This window comes from Stegostoma tigrinum, chromosome 7 (assembly GCF_030684315.1).
Source record: "Stegostoma tigrinum isolate sSteTig4 chromosome 7, sSteTig4.hap1, whole genome shotgun sequence".
Classification (NCBI taxonomy): Eukaryota; Metazoa; Chordata; class Chondrichthyes; order Orectolobiformes; family Stegostomatidae; genus Stegostoma; species Stegostoma tigrinum.
Genome location: NC_081360.1, coordinates 91,662,388 through 91,684,353, shown reverse-complemented (window position 1 = coordinate 91,684,353; position 21,966 = coordinate 91,662,388). Strand labels below are relative to the sequence as shown.

Here is a 21,966-nt window from a genome sequence, read left to right as displayed (position 1 = left end):
TCACAAACAACAGTGGTCCCAGCACAGATCCCTGTGGAACACAAGATAATAAAATGTGAGGCTGGATGAACACAGCAGGCCAAGCAGCATCTCAGGAGCACAAAAGCTGACGTTTCGGGCCTAGACCCTTCATCCCTGTGGAACACCACTGGTTACAGATCTCCAATTAGAGAAACTACCTTCTACTACTACCTTCTGTCTCCTGTTGCCCAGCCAGTTTTTTATCCATCTAGCTAGCACACCCTGGACCCCAAGTGACTTCACTTTCTCTATCAGCCTGCCATGGGGAACCTTATCAAACACCTTGCTGAAGTCCATGTAAATCATCTCAGACATGAAAAGTAAAAATTTCCCACCTTACAAGTTGATAAGAATTTGAGTTTTCTTCAATCTGGCAACATAAACTTAGTTTCATCAATATTTCCTTCTGACTAAGCCTGCTAGTCACCTTGGCAATTCCGAGGTAGTTAATACCTTGTCTCTCACTCCTCTTCTTGCTCCTCAAACAGATTTTCCTGCAATGCGATCATCTCCTTGACAGATAAGATATTAAACAAGGTGCCTGCTTCGTATCTTTGTAGTTTATCAGCAAAATATCAATAAGGCACCTCCTTGGGCTGAACAGCCATCCCCGTCCCTCCTCCCTCTTGCTGACGGGGAGGAGGAGTCAACAATTGTAATCACAACTTGAATGGATGCCAATTAAAAATCTGTCCCTGTGCTTTGTTGCATTCAAAAGCTTTGCAAATATGCTACAAATTATGCCCACAAAGCATTGTCAGTTTCTCTTCTCCTCGGCAGAGCAATCTGTATTGATCACCACAATCTCACTTCAAATGCTGAGCTTGTCCTGAATCCAAATCAGTGGGACATGAATTGGTCCATGACTTTCTCCCTGGTCTTGCATGAAACACTTTATTGAAGTTCTAAGTGAACTGTATCAATTGAATTAAATAACTGAAGTAGCTGAATTATCTCCCCATAGAATTCCAGTGGATTTGTAAGCATGATTTGTCAACTCTAAAGTCATGTTGATTATACTCCATGATAATAATACTCTTTAAATATTTATTGCATGGAATGACTACAAGCATTAAGTTCAGTTTGAATATAAAGCCTGTAATTAGGTGATAATATGGTTTACATTCGAACTGTAAGCCAACTAATAAGTGTACAAGAACTATCTCTTTGCAATAATTATTTTCAACCATAATTAAGATTAAACTTCACTTTCTTGGAATGGCACAGTGGCTCAATCGTTAGCACATCTGTCTCACAGTGCCAGGGACCCGGATTCAATTCCACCCTTGGGTGACTGTGCATGTGGCATTTGTATGTTCTTCCTGTGTCCATGTCGGTTTCCGCTGGGTGCTCCAGTTACCTCCCACAGTCCAAAGACCTCCAGGTTGGGGAGCATTGGCCATGCTAAATTGCCCATAGTGCCCAGGGATTTGCAAGTTAGATAGATTAGCCACGGGATAGGATAGGGAAGTATCCATGGGGTAGGATGCCATGCAAGGGTTGATGTGGACTTGATGGGTTGAATGGCCTGCTTCCACACTGCAGGGATTCTGAGAGGATGAAGAGTCATACCGAATTCAAAACATTAATTTTGCATGTTTCTCTTCACAGATTCTGCCAGACCTTTTCAGTTTTTTTTTATAAATTTAGAATAGAACAATGAATCTGATGATACTGATGGATGATCGACAGTTTAGAATTTAAGGCCAGATTTTTTCAGCCCTGTGGTAGAAGTCTGGAGAGCCCGTAAATTGACCAGATGTCAGTGGCTATGTCATATAAATACAGTACCAATGTGGTGAAATTTCCCAGTCGCAGATTGTGTGTCAGACAGTTTGAACCACCAATAGAGACAGGGAAACGATTTATGCACTTAATCAGGGCTATTTTTGGGGGGTTGTTATCATCTCATTGAGGGCCATAGAGAGTGAGCTGCAAGGACTTTTGAGGGACAGGTATAAAGATCTTTACTGTTGGAATACAATCATATGAAAGGCAATATATTGAAACCTTCCAAATTCTTAAAGGAAATAAAAAAAATCTGAAAGAACTGAGGATGCTGGAAATCAGAAACACAAACAGAAATTACTGGAGGAGCTCAGTAGGTCTGGTAGCATCTGTGGAAAGAAATCAGAGCCAACGTTTCTGGTCCAAATGATTCTTAAAGGACTCGAGAGGGTAGAAAAGCCATTTTCCCTTGTTTTACGATTGAGGTCCAAATGCATTATCCTTGAATAAGGGGTTGCACATTAAAGATGGAGCTGAGGTGGAATTTCTTCATTCAGAGGGTCATGAATTGGTGGAATTCTTTATCACAGATGGCTGTTAAAGGTACATTAAGTATTTTGAAGGATGACACGGACAGATTTTTAATCAGTGAGGGAATCAAGGGTGATGGGGCAAAAGCAGGAAAATGGAATTGATGATTGTTAGATCAGTCATGATTTCATTGAATACAGGAGCAGACTCAATTGGCTGAATGGCCTAGTTCCTCTCTGATGTTATATTCTCTTAACTGAAGCCTAAACACTTCCCTCAGATGGCTTTACCCATTATCCCACTGGGTTTCACACATTTAGTCTCACAATCTTTTTTTTTTAATTTTTGTATGCATTGCCAAGGGATCCTTTAATTCCAAGCACTCATGAGCTCGGCTTTCTGTGGCAATGCCCACCTCTCCTCATGGGGCTGCCAAGATTGCGAGCTGTCAGCTCTCACATTCACAGGCTGCATCTGAGAATATTAAGCTCCAATGACACCCTGGTAATATAAATCTGTTATTTATTCCATGGCAGGGATCATTAGCTCAATGTTCTGGATTCAAGATAAACACTGAAGGAACTGCAGATGCTGTGAATCAGGAACAAAAATAAAGTTGCTGGCAAAGCCCAGCAAGTCTGACAGCATTTGTGAAGGCAAAAAACAGAGTTAACGTTTGGGGTCCAGTGACCCTTCCTGTTTTTGCTCCAGATTCAAGGCCTGCTCCATACTGAGGGCATGCTACATGGTTCAAGCTGCTTATTTTGGACAAGGCATTAAACTAAGGTCTCATCAAGCTGCTTTGTTAAATGTAAACGATGGTTCTGTTTTTAAAGAGCAGACGTTTATCCTCGGTGTTCTGGCCAACATTTATCCCTCAATCATCATGACTAAAAATGAATTTTTCAGAAGCCAAGGAGGGAAAAAAAGATTAATTTTTTCTTAACTTTATCTCAGTTATTTCTTGTTATAATTCATGTCGTTAAAATGGTGCTGGAGTATGGTGACTTATACACCTTCCGCTGTATTTTCGTAAATAAAAGTTACACCAGAATCATAGAGTCATAGAGTCGTGCAGAATGAAAATAGACCCTTTAGTCCAACTTGTCCATGCCAAACAGGCATACTGAATTAATTCAGAGATAATGGGAACTGCAGATGCTGGAGAATTCCAAGATAATAAAATGTGAGGCTGGATGAACACAGCAGGCCAAGCAGCATCTCAGGAGCACAAAAGCTGACGTTTCGGGCCTAGACCCTTCATCAGAGAGGGGGATGGGGGGAGGGAACTGGAATAAATAGGGAGAGAGGGGGAGGCGGACCGAAGATGGAGAGAAACTATTTATTCCAGTTCCCTCTCCCCATCCCCCTCTCTGATGAAGGGTCTAGGCCCGAAACGTCAGCTTTTGTGCTCCTGAGATGCTGCTTGGCCTGCTGTGTTCATCCAGCCTCACATTTTATTATACTGAATTAATTTCTCATTTGTCAGCATTCTTCACATATCCCTCTAAATCCTTCCCATTCATGCACCCATCAGATGCCTTTTAAATGTTGTAATTATACTAGCCTCCACAACTTCCTCTGGCAGATCATTCCACACACGCACCACCCTCTGTGTGTAAAAGTTGCCCCTTCAGTTCCTTTTAAATCTTTCTCCTTTCGCTTTAAACCTATGGTCTCTAGCTTTGGACTTCCCTTCCCTGGGGAAAAGACATTGACTATTCACCTTATCTATGCCCCTCATGATTTTATAAACCTTTATACGGACACCCCTCAGCGGGCCTGGGAAAGTAACTCCAGTCTGTTCAGGCTCCCCCTATAGCTCAAACCCTCCAACTCTGGAAACATCCTTGTATATCACATTTCTCTTCTATTCTATTCTAGAAGTCTATAGTGCAAAAATGGGCTTGTGCATTCCCTCAGCTACAGTGCTGGTTGTGCTTCAAAAAATGCTTTGATTGCAAAGTGCTTTGAGGTGACCATTTGTCGTGATTTTATTTTCTTGTGTTTTGACATGCAAACAAAAAGAGCGGAAATTAGTGATTTCTTCGGTCAGGTTTGACTCACATAGCTCCCAAGGCTGTTAAGCATCTTGGGTGCACTCAAATGCGGGTTGCTGTTATTGCTGTGAACAAGTTCACAAAGCTTTTGATATGGGCAGTTACATGTTTATTTCATTTGGGCAAGGATGCAAGTCCTACTGTCAATCAAGGTATGGGTCAGAAATGTAATTTGTGTTGATTTTTCCACAGGATATGTGACTTGAAAACTTACCACAAAAGAGTAAGAGCAACAAACTATTTGAAATGATTTGACAGAGGATTAGGAATGAAGTAGTCAACATGAGAAAGTCTTCAAAATCATAGCAATAAGGGAGCTGATGGCCTAGTTGAATTGTCAGTAGTTTATTAATCCAGAAGCCTATGTAATGTTCTGGGGACCGAATCCCATTACAGTAGAGGGTCGAATTTGAATTCATTAAATGTCTGGAATTAAGAGTCTAATGATGAACATGAATCTCTTCTCGCTTGTCAGAAGAAAACATCATTGGATAATGTCCTTTAAGAAGGAAAGTGCTATTCTAACCTGGGCTGGCCTACATGTGACTCCAGATCTGAGCAATGACTTCTAAGCAAATACTGATGGGCAATAAATACTGGCCTAGCAGGTACACCCTCATCCAGTAAATGGATAGAAGAATGTTTAACCTACAATGTTGTCCTGCTTTAGTCATTTTGAGATATCAAGCTCTGCCAGCCATTTTACACGCAGTAGCCAAAAGGAAAATGAAACAAAGAAGACCAGATGCAGAAGATCAAATTGCAAGAGTTGTAGTAAGTGACCACTGTATATAGAGATACCATTCTCTAGAGGCTTCATGATAAATATCTGCTGGTTAGGTAAAAACATTCTTATCGATGAAAAAACAATACACACAATACTGTGGTATAACATGAAAACTAATCCATATTAAGTTAAAAAGGCTAAAAATTTGCATTAACTAAAGTTATGTTTTAAAACTTAAAAATAAGTAGCAATGTCTGAGTTGCCTAAAGGACAAAACAATCTGTTGATCCAGAAAACATGTTATAATATTTTGTTGGACTCAGTAAAACAGAGACCTTTCCAAATAAAAATGGAAAGAACTGAGGTTGCTGTAAATCAGGAACAAAAACAGAAGTTGCTGGAAAAGCTCAGCAGGTCTGGCGGCATCTGTGAACAGGGGTCTGGTGACCATTCTTCAGAACTGAGGAAGGGTCACTGGAACCGAAACGTTAACTCTGATATTATCTTCAAAGATGCTGCTAGACCTGCTGAGCTTTTCCAGCAACTTTTTTTTGTTGTGGTAGATTCCTTTCGGATCTGGCCAGCTCATCACTAGGATTTATGGAGCATTTACACCCTAAGTCAATAGCAGGATGGCTTGGAAAATCTTCAGTAAAGGCATCTAAAATTCAATTTTCTAGCATTTAACTTTAAAAACAAATGGATCACATGTAAAATTTTAATACCGTCTTGCTCTCATCAACATATGGCAAGAAACGATTTTGCAATGCACTCGTGCATTATTCCTAACCATTTATTAATGCTTCAGTGTATTGGACTTACCATTTCTTGACAGAGTCACCGCCAAATATTCCTCATCAAGAGAACCAATATAAAGGAGAATACAAGGTGCATGTGTAGTTCGAAAACTGAATGCAATATTCTCCCGCAAGAGCGTGATATCAGATGATATGGAAGATGAAGGATCACTTAAATTCTTGGCGGTGGTGGAAGATTCCTCCAATGTGTATATCAGTGATGTTCCAGGCTCGAAGAGTGCAGAAATTTCTGAAAAACAAAACAGAAAAATCTCACAAAGTGTCATACTTGTCCGGTCACATATATTTAAACACGTGACAATAAAATCGAAATCTAAACTCTAATCTAAATCTATGTCAATACAACTCAGGCTGACAACATATCAAATATATGAACAAGTAAAGAAACAAATTGTGTTGGTACAATTATAATTTAGACGAGTTTAGATCAGTCAAAAAATGGCGCAATTTTGTGTTCAATTGGTGCTCTTTGGACTTAAACCATAATACATGCACTGATCAAATAAATATTTCATGTTACTTCAGTTTTCATGCATTGTAAGGTGTTTCAAATTAAACATTCTGGAACAGACATTTATTTGTTATCAGGGAGCTGATCTATAACAGCATACACCATGAGTGCACTGGATTCAAAAGTTGAAGGTGGCTTTCTCAAAGCGGCAGATAGAAAGAATGGTGGATGATATTAGCCATGTGCACAGGTAAAACATGAAATAAACATGAGACTGTGACAACCATTGAGTAGATGCTAATTTACTGCAGCGTCTCCAGCTTGAAATGTTTGGAATAGTATTTCTAGAAATGGAACTGTTCCGGGTTGTAGAATGCCTGAGCAAAAGTATGTGAACTGAATAAAGATATGAACCTGAGACACAAAACAGTGCTCGATTAAACTTTTAGTTTATTCATCCACTGATCAGTTGCCAAATTCATTGTAAATGAAAGCTAAATAAAATACTTTGTTTACTCTATAAGCACTTTGGTTTTTCTCCCTATTTTCTATTTTCAGTGCAATTTGGAGCTTGCTGTCAGCCTTCAAGCATGTCCCAGAAGTTTTTGATCAGAAATACTATTCAAACTGTTGCTTGATATGGAAAAAAATCTTGCAAAAAGGGACAAGCAGATAAAGCTTTTGTCTTGAATTTTCAGAATAGATTCAAGAATGCCAGATTTTAAAGGAAGTTACTCATCTACTGCACAATAAAGAGATACTGATTGGTCAGCAAGTCGTCTCTGATTGGTCAATGTAATGCCATGGAAAATGCACCAGTATGCTTTTATTTATTTCAAAATAGGCGGAATCAGGCTGCTCTAGTGACTATGTATGTACATAAAGATTTTTTTATGAATAAAGTATATTCTTGATATTATAAAAAAACAGCTAACATCACTGAGGTTACGACTAAACAGAAACAGAAACAACATCCTCTCAGGTTGGGGTTAAAATTGATTCAGAGATAGTTGGGATTGCCGATGCTGGAGAATCTGAGATAACAAGGTGTAGAACAGGATGAACACAGAAGGCCAAGTAGCATAAGAGAAGCAGGAAAGCTGACTTTTGGTTCTGGAAAAAGGGTCCAGACCTGAAATGTCAGCTTTCCTGCTCCTCTGATGCTGCTTGGCCTGCTGTGTTCATCCAACTCTACACGTTGTTATCTCTCTCTCTCCTCTAAGGGTGGCTTGATCACACTGTTCGGATGCGTTTCAACTTCAAGCCGAAATGGAACCAGAAGTTAAAATGGGGGTGAGTGAGTATGGAAGGCAGCAGAAGTATAAGGTAGATAAGAACGCAGTGAGTTTAGTAAGGCCATTTGGAATATATTTTCATGTACGGAGTTTGAGGATTAAGGTAGATGAGCTGAGAGTACGGATAGTCGTAGTCATAATGTGAAGTATGATATCATCGCTGTGATCGAGTCTCTGCTGAAAGATGAGCAGGATTGGTAGTTTAACAGTCCTGGTAATGGTGTATTCAGGTGAAATAGAGTGGGAGATTGAAGAAGAGAGGATCTACAATATTGCTCGAGGACTTGGCTATAACAATGAGAAGGAATGATATTTGAGAAGATCATCAACTGGGGCCGCATAGGTAGAAGTAAAAAAGACTAAACTGTGATCCAGTTATGGAGTGATAGAGGATCAAGTATGTGATCGAGTTTCAGAAAAGTATAAGAATAGTAAAGCAGTCACAGTTGAACATTTTAACTAGCTTTTGGTGTACAATGTGAGGAGTTAACAAAATTCTTTGATTGCAACTGGGGAGAATCTTTCTTTTAGCAGTGTGCAGAAGACTCAGCAAGGCACAAAGCAGTTCTGATCCTAATATTCAGAAAAAAGCTCAGGTAGGTTTAAGCACATCAATGATGATGCATTTTACAAATACCTGACCAAAACTCAATTAGCTTTAGGACAGTTATGGTAAAACATAAGGATGGCTCAAGGATAAAAGTTCTAAACTGGGAAAGACAAGTTTTGCCAATTCCTCTTCAATTTGACCCAAGTCAACCAGGAGTAGCTGTCTGCAAAAAGAAACTGCAACAAAGGCTTTGGGGGGAATTAAAGAAGGACATAGCGTGAGTAAAAGGCAGTCGTTCTCACAAAGACAACAAGTTGGGGCAAGGACGGAAAATATTGCAAGTCAAAGATTCGGATTAATTAGGAAAGAAAACCTTTGGGCAGATACTGAGTGTTCAGTTTGGAAGGGTCCCTGGAGGAGTAGAAAAATGCAGGGGAAGCTTAGAAAAGGAACTCAGGAAAGCAAAGCAAATGCATGAGATAGGTCGAAATACAGAAAACACAAAAATACATTTATTAGTATATAAAGATTAAGAGAATAATTAAGGAAATAATAGGGGTCATTAGGGACCACAGATGTAATGTGTACATGGACCCAGAACACATGGACACAGATGTCAATGAATATTTTATATTGGTCTTCACAATAGAAAAAGAAAATGAAGGGATAGATGCGAGGGTAAAGGACTGTGAAATATTACAAGAAATTAACATTGAGAGAGATGAAAACTAATGGCTTTAGCAGACTTAAAGGCAGATAAATCTGTAGGCCCAGATGAGATGTATCTCAAACTATTAAAAGAGGCAAGGGAGAAGACAGCAGTGCCCTGGGAGTAATTTTAAAATCCTCTCTGGCCACAAATGAGATGCCAGAGGACTAGAAAATATTTTTAACATTGTCACATTATCAAAAGAAAAAGGGAGGAAGGGACGACTCAGGAAAATATAGGGCAGTCATTCTAAACTCAATGCTTGGGATGTAACTGGAAAGAATTCTGAGGGACAGAATATATCCGTACTTGACGAGCTGCAGATTAATCAGGGATAGCCAATGTAGAATTGTCAAAGGAAGGTGCTGTTTGACAAATTGGATTGAGTTTTTGAGGAGGAAACTAGGAGAGTCGATGTGGGCACTGCATTTGTGTAATGAATTGACAAAGCTATTGATAAGGTTCCATCTGACAGACTGGATATGAAATGGGATCCAATGCAAAATGGCACACTGGGTCCAACATTGGCTGAGAGGCAGGAAGCAGAAGCAGTGGGAGGATGTTTCTGTAGCTAGTGGTAGGTTTCCAGTGGGGTTCCACAGGGCTCGGTGCTGGGACCAATGTTGATTGTGGTTTATATTAATAATTTTGATTCAACTCTTGGGGGAATGATCAAAATGTTTATAGGTAACATGAAAATTGGTAGGGTGACAAATAGTAATGAGCATAGGTGTCAACATCAAGAAGATATCAAAGGACTGGTCAAGTGGTCAGAGCAGAAGCAAATGGAATTCAATGTGGAAAATTGTCAGGAAATGTACTTGGGGAGGGCTAACCAGGGGCTATGAAGAGTAGAACCCTAGATAGTACTGATAATTAGAGGGATATAAGCGTGCACATCCACAGATCTCTGAAAGGAGCAGGATAGGTAGGTAAAGTGATCAAGAAGGTCCTTGAGATACATTTCTCTTTGGCCAAGGCAGAGAATACAAGAGCAGGGATGTGATGCCAGTACTGTATAAAATGCTGGTTAGGTCACCATTGCAGTAGTGCATGAAATTCTGTTTACCACACTGTAGGAATGATGTGACTACACTAGACATGGCGTATAAGAGATTGAGCAGGAGGTCTGGAGGGTCAGAGCTGTGAGGAAAGATGGCATAAGCTATGGTTGTTTTCCTGTGGCTGCAAAGTTGTGGTGGGACTTGACAGAAGAGAGAAAGATCATGAGGGGCTTTTGGGTGTTTCGGCAAGCACTTTTCCCATTTGTACAGGGGTCAATAATGAGGAGGCATAGATTTAATATATGATGTAGAAGGCCAAGAGGAGTGTTGAGGAAAACTTTTACCACCCAGAGAATGGTGGAAGTTTGGAATTTACTGCCTGAAACAGAAATTAAGGTGAAGGGCGATAGGAAGCAATGTAATTTAATTAAATAATAGTGAACCTCACTTTCAAGAACATGTATCAAAAATAGATAGCAAGTCAATGACTCTTGTACATTTAAGCAGTATTTAAAAATTCAAGAGTGTTTCCATAGCCTCAAGGATTATGGGCAAAAGGCTGGAAAATCAAATTAGTGTAATCAGATCTCTGTTGACCAGCATGGCATAATGGGCTGAATGGCTGTTTTCTGTCTTGTAAACATCTATTAGTATAATTAAAACAAAAATAAGTAAATATAAATATGTTTTGTTTATTGTGCTTATTTTAAATAGAATAACCTCTGTGGTTTAGACGTATTTTTCTTCACTAGCTGACTTAATTATAACATTGATTATAACAAGTTACTCTGTGAAAAAGGTTAATGAACACAGAAATGTGTTTTGCACTGTAACCACACACCATTGTGCAATGTATGACATTATTTGTCTCCTAAGTTTTATTCTTTCATCATTGTTTAACCAACAGGAAAGAGTTTGGAGAACTGAACACTTCATGCAGACTGTTACGTTCACGAAATTGTACAGGGACAGTGGGAATCTTGACTGAAACAACTTCATGCTTGTAAATTTAAAACAAGCTTCCATATATATCTTTAAATTATAGTGAAAGATGATAGGAAGCAAAGCAATTTAAATAAATTATAGTGCATGTCACTTTGGAAAACATGTATCCAATTTCCCTCTTAAGTTAGGAAATTTTAAAAGCATTTCCTCAGATGTGGCCCTTGCTGTTAAAATGGACTGGGAGCTGATGGATTCATGGAGGTTGTGTGAAGAAAATTGCCTAAAGCAACCTTGAAGCATTATGTTTTCCATCCCAATGTGTGTAAAATTATAATTAATGATAAAAGATACATGTAATATAAATGCACTTTGTTGCTTTGTATCTTAGAAGTTCAAATGAAGCTTGTGAAAAGAAAATATTAGAAAGCATTGTCATTAGCCAGAGGCGCTATCATTTCAGTGACAATAAATATTTATATTATTGTTAATTGATGCTTGTTGTAGCATTTGTTCATGCAATGTAATATTTAACTAACTGTTATTGCGACATCAGCTTTAACTGAGAATCTTTTGATGAAAATAATATGCTGCAGTGTGAATTTAAATGGATTTGTTTGTAGGCTTTGAAAAAGCAGAATACATTTGCTTTGGTTATTTTATTATTTAGCTTCAGAGCAATTTTTTTTGGAACAAAGCCACCTCTTGAATAAATCTAACACCACTGTAAATATACACTTATTTTCTTCTTCTGGTATACTGCACACTTTTTCCAGAAATTCACACTCATTTGGAGTAAATTTTCTATTTCTGTCACACAGGATCCAGCACTAGAATATTACAACAGTGCTCAGCAATGTGGTAATGTACTCAGGTGCATTCTGTACATTAAAAAAAAAGCCAGGCAAATCCAACTTGCTCAATTGCCATACTGTGAGCCTATTGTCAATCAAAAGCAAAGTGATGGAAAAAGTCATTGATGGTGCTATCAAGTGGCTCTTACTCAGTAATGATCTGCACAGTGACGCTCAATTTGGGTTCTGCAGGACCACTCAGCTCCTCACCTCATGGTTCAAGCACAAAACCTTAAATCCATGGGTGAGTCAGAGTGACTACCCTTGACGTTGAAGCATCATTTGCATGAGTGTGGTATCAAAGAGTCTGAAGAAAACTGGAGTTATGAGAATTGGGGGCGTTCTCTGCTGATTGGAGCCACATTGGCTCAAAGGCAGATAGTTTTTGGACGTCAATCATCTCAACACCAGTGAATCACTACCAAATTTCCTCAGGATAGTATCCTGCACCCAAACATCATCATTTAAATGTTACATTTTCAAAAGTTCCCAGATCTTGGTGATGGTTCACAATTTCTTGAAGGTCCAGGAACATGAGTCCTTAAGAATCTGACTTCGCACTATGAAAGTAAAACTGTGGAGTAGCTACTAGATGCCTAATTGGGCCATGGAGCCAGACACGTCAACAACGCGACAACCCCCAACATTCTCCCATGCCAGAACAAATTGCAGATGCGGGAATGGCGGTTAAAATCCTTGACTTAGGCCCTCCCTCTGTTTTTAAATGTCCGCTGAGTCTCTTAGGCTCAGTGCAAATTTGGCCAAATAATACCTTATGTAGCACAGCAACACATTCTGTTTTATCTGTGAAGCACCTTTGCATGTTTCATTACATGAAGATGCTGTATACATCAGGTCTAGTGGGCAAAGATGGACACACCACCTGATGCTTTCTTACCTGATGCTGTCTAGCTACTTGTCTTCCTTCTCCCCTCATTCCAAAATTAAATAATTAGCCATTTGATAGCGCAATATTTTTGAATGAATGAAAAATGTTGCATTTTCTCACAGAATTTAGTCTTGTATTTATCAGGACAATTGGCAAATTGAGGAGGAAAAAAAATTGCTATACGAGAGGAGAGATTTGTTTGAATCATAGACTCCATTGAGTCTGCATTGACAGTCTGAAGATCACCCATCCACATCCAGTCCCTAATAACCCTATAGTTACCAAAGTTAACACAAGTGCCTGCACATCCCTGGACACTAAGGAATTATACAGCACGGTCAATCCACCTAACCTGCACATAGAGTTGTAGTTATAGAGTCATAGTATCATACTGCATGGAAACAGACCCTTCGGTCCAACCAGTCCATGCTGACCATAATCCCAAACTAAACTAGTCCCACCTGCCTGCGCTTGGCCCATATCCCTCCAAATATTTCTTATTTATGTACTATATTTTTCATGTATCTAAATGCCTTTTAAATGTTGTCACGGTATCCACATCCACCATACCTCTGGAAGTTCAATCCACACATAAACTGTGTAAAAAGAAAATGTTCCCCAGTTCTTTTTTAAATCTCTCTCCTCCCACCTTAAAAATATGCCCCCTCATCTTAAAATCCCCACCCTGGGGAAAAGACCCTTGCCATTCATAGACATCTTTGGACTGTGGAAGGAAACCAGAGCACTGTGCAGAAACCCACGCAGACACAGGGAGAGCATGCAAACTCCACACAGACTGTCACCCAAGGTTGGAATCAAACTTGAATCCCTAGTGGTGTGGGATAGCAGTGCTAACCAGTGTGTCAGGGTGCTGCCTCGTAGTTGGTTAAAGGACTGTATTTTGTTGAAGAATTGTCATAGGGAATTCACTCGCTAACGTTCATTGACAGTTAACTCACAGGTTTAAATCAGACAGGTTGACTATGTCTGGTCAAGGCTTCTATTAAGTAATTCTTAATGGAATTATTTATTCACTGTCCAGCACTGTTCATATATGTCCCATCCTTGCAAACTAGTTTCCATCCTCTACAGAAAAGTCCATCTTCACCTGTGGACAGCAACTTTCCAATTTCTTTATGTCTTTGAGGCCCGGAAGTGTTTCAAATGTGTTCACTTGAGGTTCATCATTTAAAATTACCAGAGCTTTATGCCACAATCAACACATTGGAACAGCCACTTACCAAACACCCATCATGGCTTACAATTTTCACTGTTTATTCAACTTGTCAGTATTGGAGTCTTTCAGCAAAACATCTTCAAGCCCTATGTGGTTTAAGTGATTATGCTTACCAGGTACTAAATATCACCATTGAATAAAAGCCCCCCGAGACCAAGACAAATCGAGGCAGCTGGAAGGCTAATGGAAAATCTGACACATGGTCAAAAAGAACCAAACAAATGACAAGCAGTTAGGAAAGAAAGTTTCAACAAATATTATTTCACTCCAGAAGCATGGCTTTTGTGATGATTGATTTTGTCAAATGAGAGAGAATCTGGACACCTGGATCTCATATTTATGTTTATTTGCAGGTTGCAGGCATAAAGGTTGGCCCAGCATATATTACCATCCTTAACTGATTGATCGATTCATTCATGTACTGAGATACAATGATAAGTTTGTTCTCATTGGAGAGAAGGAGGCTAAGACGGGATTTAATAGAGACATACAAGATGATCAGAAGATTAGATAAGGTGGACAGTGAGAGTCTTTTTCCGAGGATGATGACTTCAGCTTGTACAAGGGGGTATAGCTACATATTGAGGGGTGATAGGCTTAAGACAGATGTTAGAGGCAGGTTCTTTACTCAGAGAGTGGGAAGGGTGTGGATCGCTCTGCCTGACAATGTAATTAACTCAGCCACATTAGGGGCATTTAAACAGTCCTTGGATAAGCATATCGATAATGATGGGATAGTATAGGGGGAGGGGCTTAGATTAGTTCACAGGTTGGCGCAACATCGAGGGCCGAAGGGCCTGTTCTGGATTGTATTGTTCTATGTTCTATGTTAAGTGTTATTTTGTGTTCTATTAAGGCAGATCATACCCTACAATGTGCATCAGGGTAGCAGAACAGAGCCCTTGAAATAGTTAGTTGCATTTACTGAAGATGGTTTTTTTTTAAGGATTCTGGTTAAAAGATAATGGACTGAGGCGTGTTTGTTTGCTGAATTTGTTTTAGTTTAAATAAAGGACATTAAGATTTATTGCCTTGTTACAATTTTGTTTTGGTTTTTTTTTGGAGTACAGTAGGGAACAGCCTGCTGAGAGACATGCTACCCACATTGTTGTTTGCCTTTTTGAGAAAACCCTTTAGAGGGCCCAGTATAGGTTATTCACATAGTTATTCTGCAGAGACATTTCTGAATTTTCACTACAATTTAGGGTCCTGGCACCAAATGCCTGTGTTTAGTGACATCTGACCACACATTGCTTAAATATTTTGCTTCAGTTTTCATGGTGGAGGACGGCAGCACCATTCCAATATTAACCTGAAATACAGAGATTATAGAAAGGGTTGAACTTAGAACAATCATCATTCAGGAAAAAGCACTGAACAGTCTATTGGGATTGAATGCAAACAGCTCCCCAGGGCTGATAACCTAAGGTCTTAAAGGAAGTGGCAGCAGAGATAATGGATCCAATAACTATAATGTTCCAAAAATTCTTGGATCTGGGGAAAGGACTGGAAAAATGCTAATATGCTTACTTAAAAAGTGAGGCAGAAAGTGAGAACTATAGACCAGTTTAACATGCGTCATCTGGAAATTGTTAGAATCTATTATTAAGGAAGTAATAACATGAGGATGAACAAATGCTTAATAAATTTGTTAAAGTTCTATGAAGATGCAACAAGCAAGGCAGATAATGGGAATTCTGTGGATGTAGTGTATCTGGATTTTGTCAAGATTTTGCATGAAAGGTTAATATACAAGGGTAAGATCACATGGAGTTACAGCTAATTGATTCGCTTAGATACAATATTGGCTAACTAACAGAAAGCAGAGAGTTAGGATAAAAGGGTCTTTTCCTGATTTTCTTTGTTCTTTATTCATTCATGGGATGATGGTGTCACTGGATTGGCAGCATTTATTGCCCAGAAGGCAGTTTGGAGTCAACCACATTGTTGTGGGTCTGGAGTCCCAAGTAGATCAGACCAGGTAAGGTTGGCAGTTTCCTTCCCTAAAGGACATTAGCGAACCAGATGGATTTTTCCAGACAATTGAGAAAGGATTCATAGTCATCATTGGATTTCTAATTCAATTTATTGAATTCAAATTCCACCACTTGTCACGGCAGGTCCCCAGGCCATTATTTGGGTTTCTGGTTTGACAGTCCAGCGATAATACCAGTAGGCCGTCACCTCCCAGCTGGTTGGCAAGGTGTAACTAATAGAGTGCCACATGACTCTGTTTTTGGGGCCCAACTATTCACAATCTATATTAATTACTCAAGTGCAGTAATAGAAAGTTCTTGAGCCAAATTTGCAGATGACACTAAAACAGGTGAGAAAGTAGGTTTGAAGAAATAGGAAATTTACAAGTGAACATGGATAGGTTAAGTGAATGGGGCAAAATTTGGCAGATGGAATTTACTGTGGATAAATGTGACGTTATCTATTGTGATTGGAGGAATGGACACGCAACTTATTTTCTGAATGTAGAGAAACTTCAGAGTGTTTCAGTGCAGAGAGATCTGGATGTTCTTGTGCATAAAGTCACAGAAAGGCTTACATGTGAGTACAGCAGATAATAAGGAAGACAAATTGAATTTTGGAATTTATTGCAAACTGAATAGAGTATAAATTTAGGGAAGTGTTGTACAAGGCATTAAGGAGACCATTCCTGGGGTACTGCATAAAAATTTGGCCCATTTAACTGACTGGAGATGGAATTGCATTGGAAGTAGTTTAGAGAAGGTTCAGTAGATTGATTCAGGATGTGAGGGGTTTCCCTCATGGAAAGAGATTGAATAGTTTAGGCCAATACTCTCTTGTGCTTAGAAGAATGATAGGAGATTTAACAGAGGTATATAATTTGCTAAAAGGGATTGACAAGTAGATGTAGAGAGGATGTTTCCTCCTTTGGGTAATTTAGTATGAAAGGTCTTAGATTTAGAACATGGGGTAGCAGATGTAAAACAGAAATGACGAGAATTTACTTCTTTCAAAGGGTCATGAATTTGTGGAATTTACTGCTGGTGGCTGCTAGGGCATTGAGTAACTTTAAGAAGGAGGCATATTTTGAAATTAATAGATTCTTGAAGGGTTATGGAGAGGAGTAGTATTAAAGTGTGAGGCCAAGATGAAATCAGTAATGATCATTTTAAATGGCAGAGTAGACTTGAATGGCTGAATTGCCTCTCCTGCTTCTGTTCTTCCATGTGCCCAGGATGCTGATTGAAAGCTATCTTGAAATATTTCATGTTTTTTCCTTCAAGAACTAGCCATTATTGGACAAAGTGATTTTGTTTTCCAAAAATAATCTCTGCAGAAAAAAAAAAGAATTTGTTTCTTAAAACATTGCTGCGTGTACATGCTGGTGATATGTGGGGATGAATTAGAAGGGTAAATATTTCTACTTCAAATTGTGCAGTGATCCATGAAATAGTCAGTTCTATCTAATCACAAGTTGTTTAATCTCGGTTGGACACATCACCAAGAGGCACTGTATTCATTCAATGGCAATTTCATGACTGCAGTTGTGCTTGCACTCCACAAAGCAATACAGTCATAGAGTTTAACAGCATAGAAACAGGCCCTTTGGCCCACAATGTCTATGGTGACGGATAAACACCAAACAATACTGATCCAATTTTCTTGCATTTAAAGAGTGAAAGAGTCAACATTAGATATCCTCATTAAAATAGTCATGTTAGGTGCAAAAGAGGTATCACAGATCCATGATTTAGTTTTAGATAGTTAACTCAGAAAATTGGAAAACATTTTATGTTTTAAAAAATTGTCTCTTCAACCTTAAAGTTAAATGTAAGCAATATTTTCATTTGATGAGTTGAAATTCATAGGTTTGGTAACCATGCTGTGACACAATGCTCCTCACCAACATCTTTAAAAAGTTTTAGTTTAGCTGAGATTACTAACTTGCTTAACATTGATGCATAATTCTAATTTATTTGACAGGGATTAATTATGCACATAAGGTATTGTGTTTAAAACAGCATTTTCAGTCAGTTAACTTTTGAAAAGCAATAAATATTTAAAATACAGCTGTGAAATTTTTGAGGAGATCCAACGTGCGACATTCAATTTCAGCAACCTCTGTTATCATTCAGAAAATCAAAATCTGATAAACTGAAGCGGATCTCAGATGTATCTGATAAGCATTTATTTTTTAACATAGCTTCCATTAATATCTGGTGAGCTGATTATTCTCTTTCAAAATGCAGTAAGGATTTTGAAAACTAAGTTCTCAACATGTTTCTTGATCTAGTTACAAAATGCTGAGAATTAACTGAACACCACACTCAAAACTGTGACTTTTGGAAAGTAGATTAACTCGAAGTATACTATCAACCACAGGTAGCTGTGGTTGTCATTCTGGAGGGCAGGGAGTGCTGCAAAGGGTGCTGTCCTGTCAGTATGTTCTTCCTTTAGCTTCTGTACATTCAGGTATTGAATACTATACTTCAACAGCTAGCTGCACCAAGTCATCCATAATCACAATTTTATTTTTTTATACCGGAAATAGACCCAAAAGCAGAAAGATGGAACAGGGTGTTATTGATAAGTGTGAATCATATTTTCAGGGCATGGTCATTTACTTATCAGTTTCATGTATTTACCAACAATGTCTGGTCTTCATAGCAGATTAATAATTTTGTTGCTTATTAAATAAAGCTGTGTTTTATTCTAAAGCTAATGTAGATTAAGTACTTACATAGCCATACTAGTAACGCAGTAAAGTATTTAACTTTATGATGAGACTAGTTGAGAAATGGGAAAAAAATGGGACAATATGTGCCTCAAACCTCAGTTGCAGTACAAAACTTGACATTTGGATATAACAATTGCTTTAATTTGTAAACAGTGTTTTTTGGAATTCAGGATGTTACTGTCGAAAGAGAGGTACTCCCATTATTTCACTTGAAAGAGGGGAAAGTTGGACATATTTGCTCAGATAACAAGGTGTAGAGCTGGATGAACACAGCAGGCCGAGCAGCATCAGAGGAACAGGAAAACTGATGTTCGGGCCCAGATCCTTCTTCCTTTGGGAAGAAGGGTGTAGGCCCAAAACATCAGCTTTCCTGCTCCTCTGATGCTGCTCGGCCTCCTGTATTCATCCAACTCCACACCTTGTTATTTCAGATTCTCCAGCATCTCCAATTCCTACTATCTCTGAAATATATTTGCTTACCTTTCTTACAGAATGGTCCATCATAAGCAGAGTGACTGCAGTTGCATGAATAACCATTGTACTTCTCTATACATCTCCCTCCATTGTGGCACAGGTTACCATAACTGCTACAGTGTCCCAGGCATCCTGGCTTCACACCAGGTGTAATTTTGGCTCTTTCTTCAAGATCAAGGGTGATTCCATTTAACCTTAAAGAGCGAATACATCCAAGGAATCCTTTCTGCCTTGAGGCAGTTCCACCTGAAAATAAATGGAGTAACTGTTAGTAAATTAGAAGAGGGATGAAATCTAAAAGATTTGTGTCCTATTCTCTTTGTTTGTGCAAGTAGACATTGTTAATAGTCAACGAATACAAATTGCATTAGGAAGAGAAACATCTTTACAATAAATGTTTGGAAAGACAACATCGTTAGTTTATATGATGCAACAGGTGTTGCTAGCATTATTATTTTAAAACTAATTCCAAGTAAACACATAAATTCATCCAATGTATACAAACACTTCTCATGTTTTTAATTATGTTGTATCTAGGCAATAATATGCACTTCTTTCAGCTTTTCATGTATTAACGCAATCAGACAATGGCTAAATTTCATCTACAGTGTATTTCATAAACATTTTTTGTGTGAAATGCTCAGTTCATAGGTTTCTTGTCATGGATCAAATTATGCAATGGAATATTAAGTATTCATATTTGCTAATTGGGGGACTGTCAGGTTATGGAAGTCAACTGCTAAAAATATTTCTTTCAAACAAAGTCACTTGAGCAAGAATGCAAGACTAGAATAATTGTTGTCAGCAAAACAATAAAGATTAAACTCATACGTATAACATTCCTGGTCATTATTTTAATACATTTGTTAACTTATTGATTAAAAATGGTTTCAGCAGATCTTAAATAGCAGCTAGCAGAGGGCCATATGAATGTCTTAAATGCCATTGAACCTCAATACCAGTAACAAGCTAATTATCACCTGTAATTTTTGGCAACAACTATTTTTTGAGGGAGTAGAGTAATGTTAGGCCTTAGGAAAACATCTTCTACAATCATTGTTAAAGATTTTCCATTGTCTTCCCAGTTGTTCTTTAAGCAAATATTCTCCGGATTTGGAGCAGTTGGTGAGCTGTGACTAGAACTCATCGTTGTCCAAATGACCTAAGAAAGACCGAGGTCACAACTCTAGACAGAGTGGGCTTTGTTTAGGTCAGAAGAGGAAGAGTAAGAGTAAGACAATGCACTGGCCGGACTAAACTTCAAGCCTTGGGTGTTTTAAATCTCAGGTCTCACTGGAGTAGCAGACAGTGAAGGGGACTGTCAGAGGTTACAGCAGAATATAGATAGACTGGAGAGTTGGGCAGATGAATGGTAGATGGAGTTCAATTCGGGCAAATGAGAGGTGATGCATTTTGGAAGATCAAATTCAAGGTGAACTATACAGTAAATGGAAAAGTCATAGGGAAAATTAATATACAGAGAGATCTGGGTGTTCAGGTCCATTGTTCCTTGAAGGTGGCAAAGCAGGTCAATAGGGTGGTCAAGAAGGCATATGGCATGCTTTCCTTCATTGGGCAGGGTATTGAGTACAAGAGTTGGCAGGTCATGTTGCAGTTGTATAGGACTTTGGTTCAGCCACATTTGGAGTACTGTGTACAGTTCTGGTTGCCACATTACCAAAAGGAGAGGGCGCAGAGGAGGTTCACCAGGATGCTGCCTGGTATGGAGGGTGCTAGCTATGAAGAGAGGTTCAGTAGATTAGGATTATTTTCATTAGAAAGATGGAGATTGAGCAGGGACCTGATTGAGGTCTACAAAATCATGATGGGTATAGACAGGGTGGATAGAAAGAAGCTTTTGCCCAGAGTGGGGGACTCAATTACTAGGGGTCATGAGTTCAAAGTGAGAGGAGGAAAGTTTAAGGGAGATATGCGTGGAAAGTTATTTATGCAGAGGGTGGTGGGTGCCTGGAACACGTTGCCAGCGGAGGTGGTAGACACAGACACGTTAGCATCTTTTAAGATGTATCTGGGCAGGTACATGGATGGGCAGGCAAATGGACACGGACCCTTAGAAAATAGATGACAGGTTAGACAGAGGATTTCGATCGGCGCAGGCTTGGAGGGCCGAAGGGCCTGTTCCTGTGCTGTAATTTTCTTTGTTCTTTGTTCTTTGAAAGTAGACTTCCCAGCCAGAACAGCTAAGTAGGCAATTCAGAAGACCTCCCAGCAACTGCAGTTTAGGCTGTCACCTCAGTAAGTGGTCGGAATGGGTCATTGAATCGATGAATCACAGAATTGTTATCGAGCAGAGGAAGACCATTCTGCTTATCATGTCTGGCCCGGTTCTCTGTGCATCATAATTAGCATCATAATCATCTTACTGTATTTTATCCATAATTCTTCACATTGTTTTGAGTCAAATAATCATTTCATGCCCACTTGGAAGCCCCAGTTGAATCTGTTCCCATCACATTTCCAGGTAGTGAATTCCCTACTGCAATTACTCGCTGAGTGAAAAAGATTTTTCTCACCTTTCATCTGGTCCTTCTGTAAAACATTTTAAAACTGTAACCTTTCATTCTCGATCTTCCTATATGCTGAACAGATACTCCCAATCTACTGAACATAGAACCCTCATGATTTTCAAAACTTCCATCAGACTTCCTCTTAACCTTTTCAGCTCCAAAGAAAACAATCACCAGTCTATCCCCATAATAAAGTTTGTCATCATTGGAATAATTTTTGTGAATCTCTTCTGTACTCTCTCGAAAGCATTCACAGCCTTTCTTAAAAGCAAGGAACTATGTACAATGCTCCAGTTGATTTTGAATTATTGACCTATATAAATTCAGCATATCTTCTCTGCTTTGTATCCTATGCTCTTATGCATGATGACAAGAAACTTGCGCATACTCTATTAAATGCTCTCTTTAGCTCTCTTGCTACTTTTGATGTCTTC

General features: G+C 38.9%; 1 protein-coding gene across 3 annotated transcripts in view; it reads right to left on the bottom strand.

The window, feature by feature from the left end:
- Positions 1-21,966, bottom strand: part of LOC125454282 (contactin-associated protein-like 5) — an 821,154-nt gene that overhangs the window by 195,125 nt on the left and 604,063 nt on the right. For all 3 annotated transcript variants that reach the window (XM_059647522.1, XM_059647523.1, XM_059647524.1), the window contains 2 exons: positions 19,011-19,250; positions 5,890-6,114 (listed from right to left, as the gene is read on the bottom strand). In XM_059647522.1, coding sequence (XP_059503505.1) covers positions 5,890-6,114; positions 19,011-19,250 — 465 coding nt within the window. The remainder of the gene's footprint in view (positions 1-5,889; positions 6,115-19,010; positions 19,251-21,966) is intronic.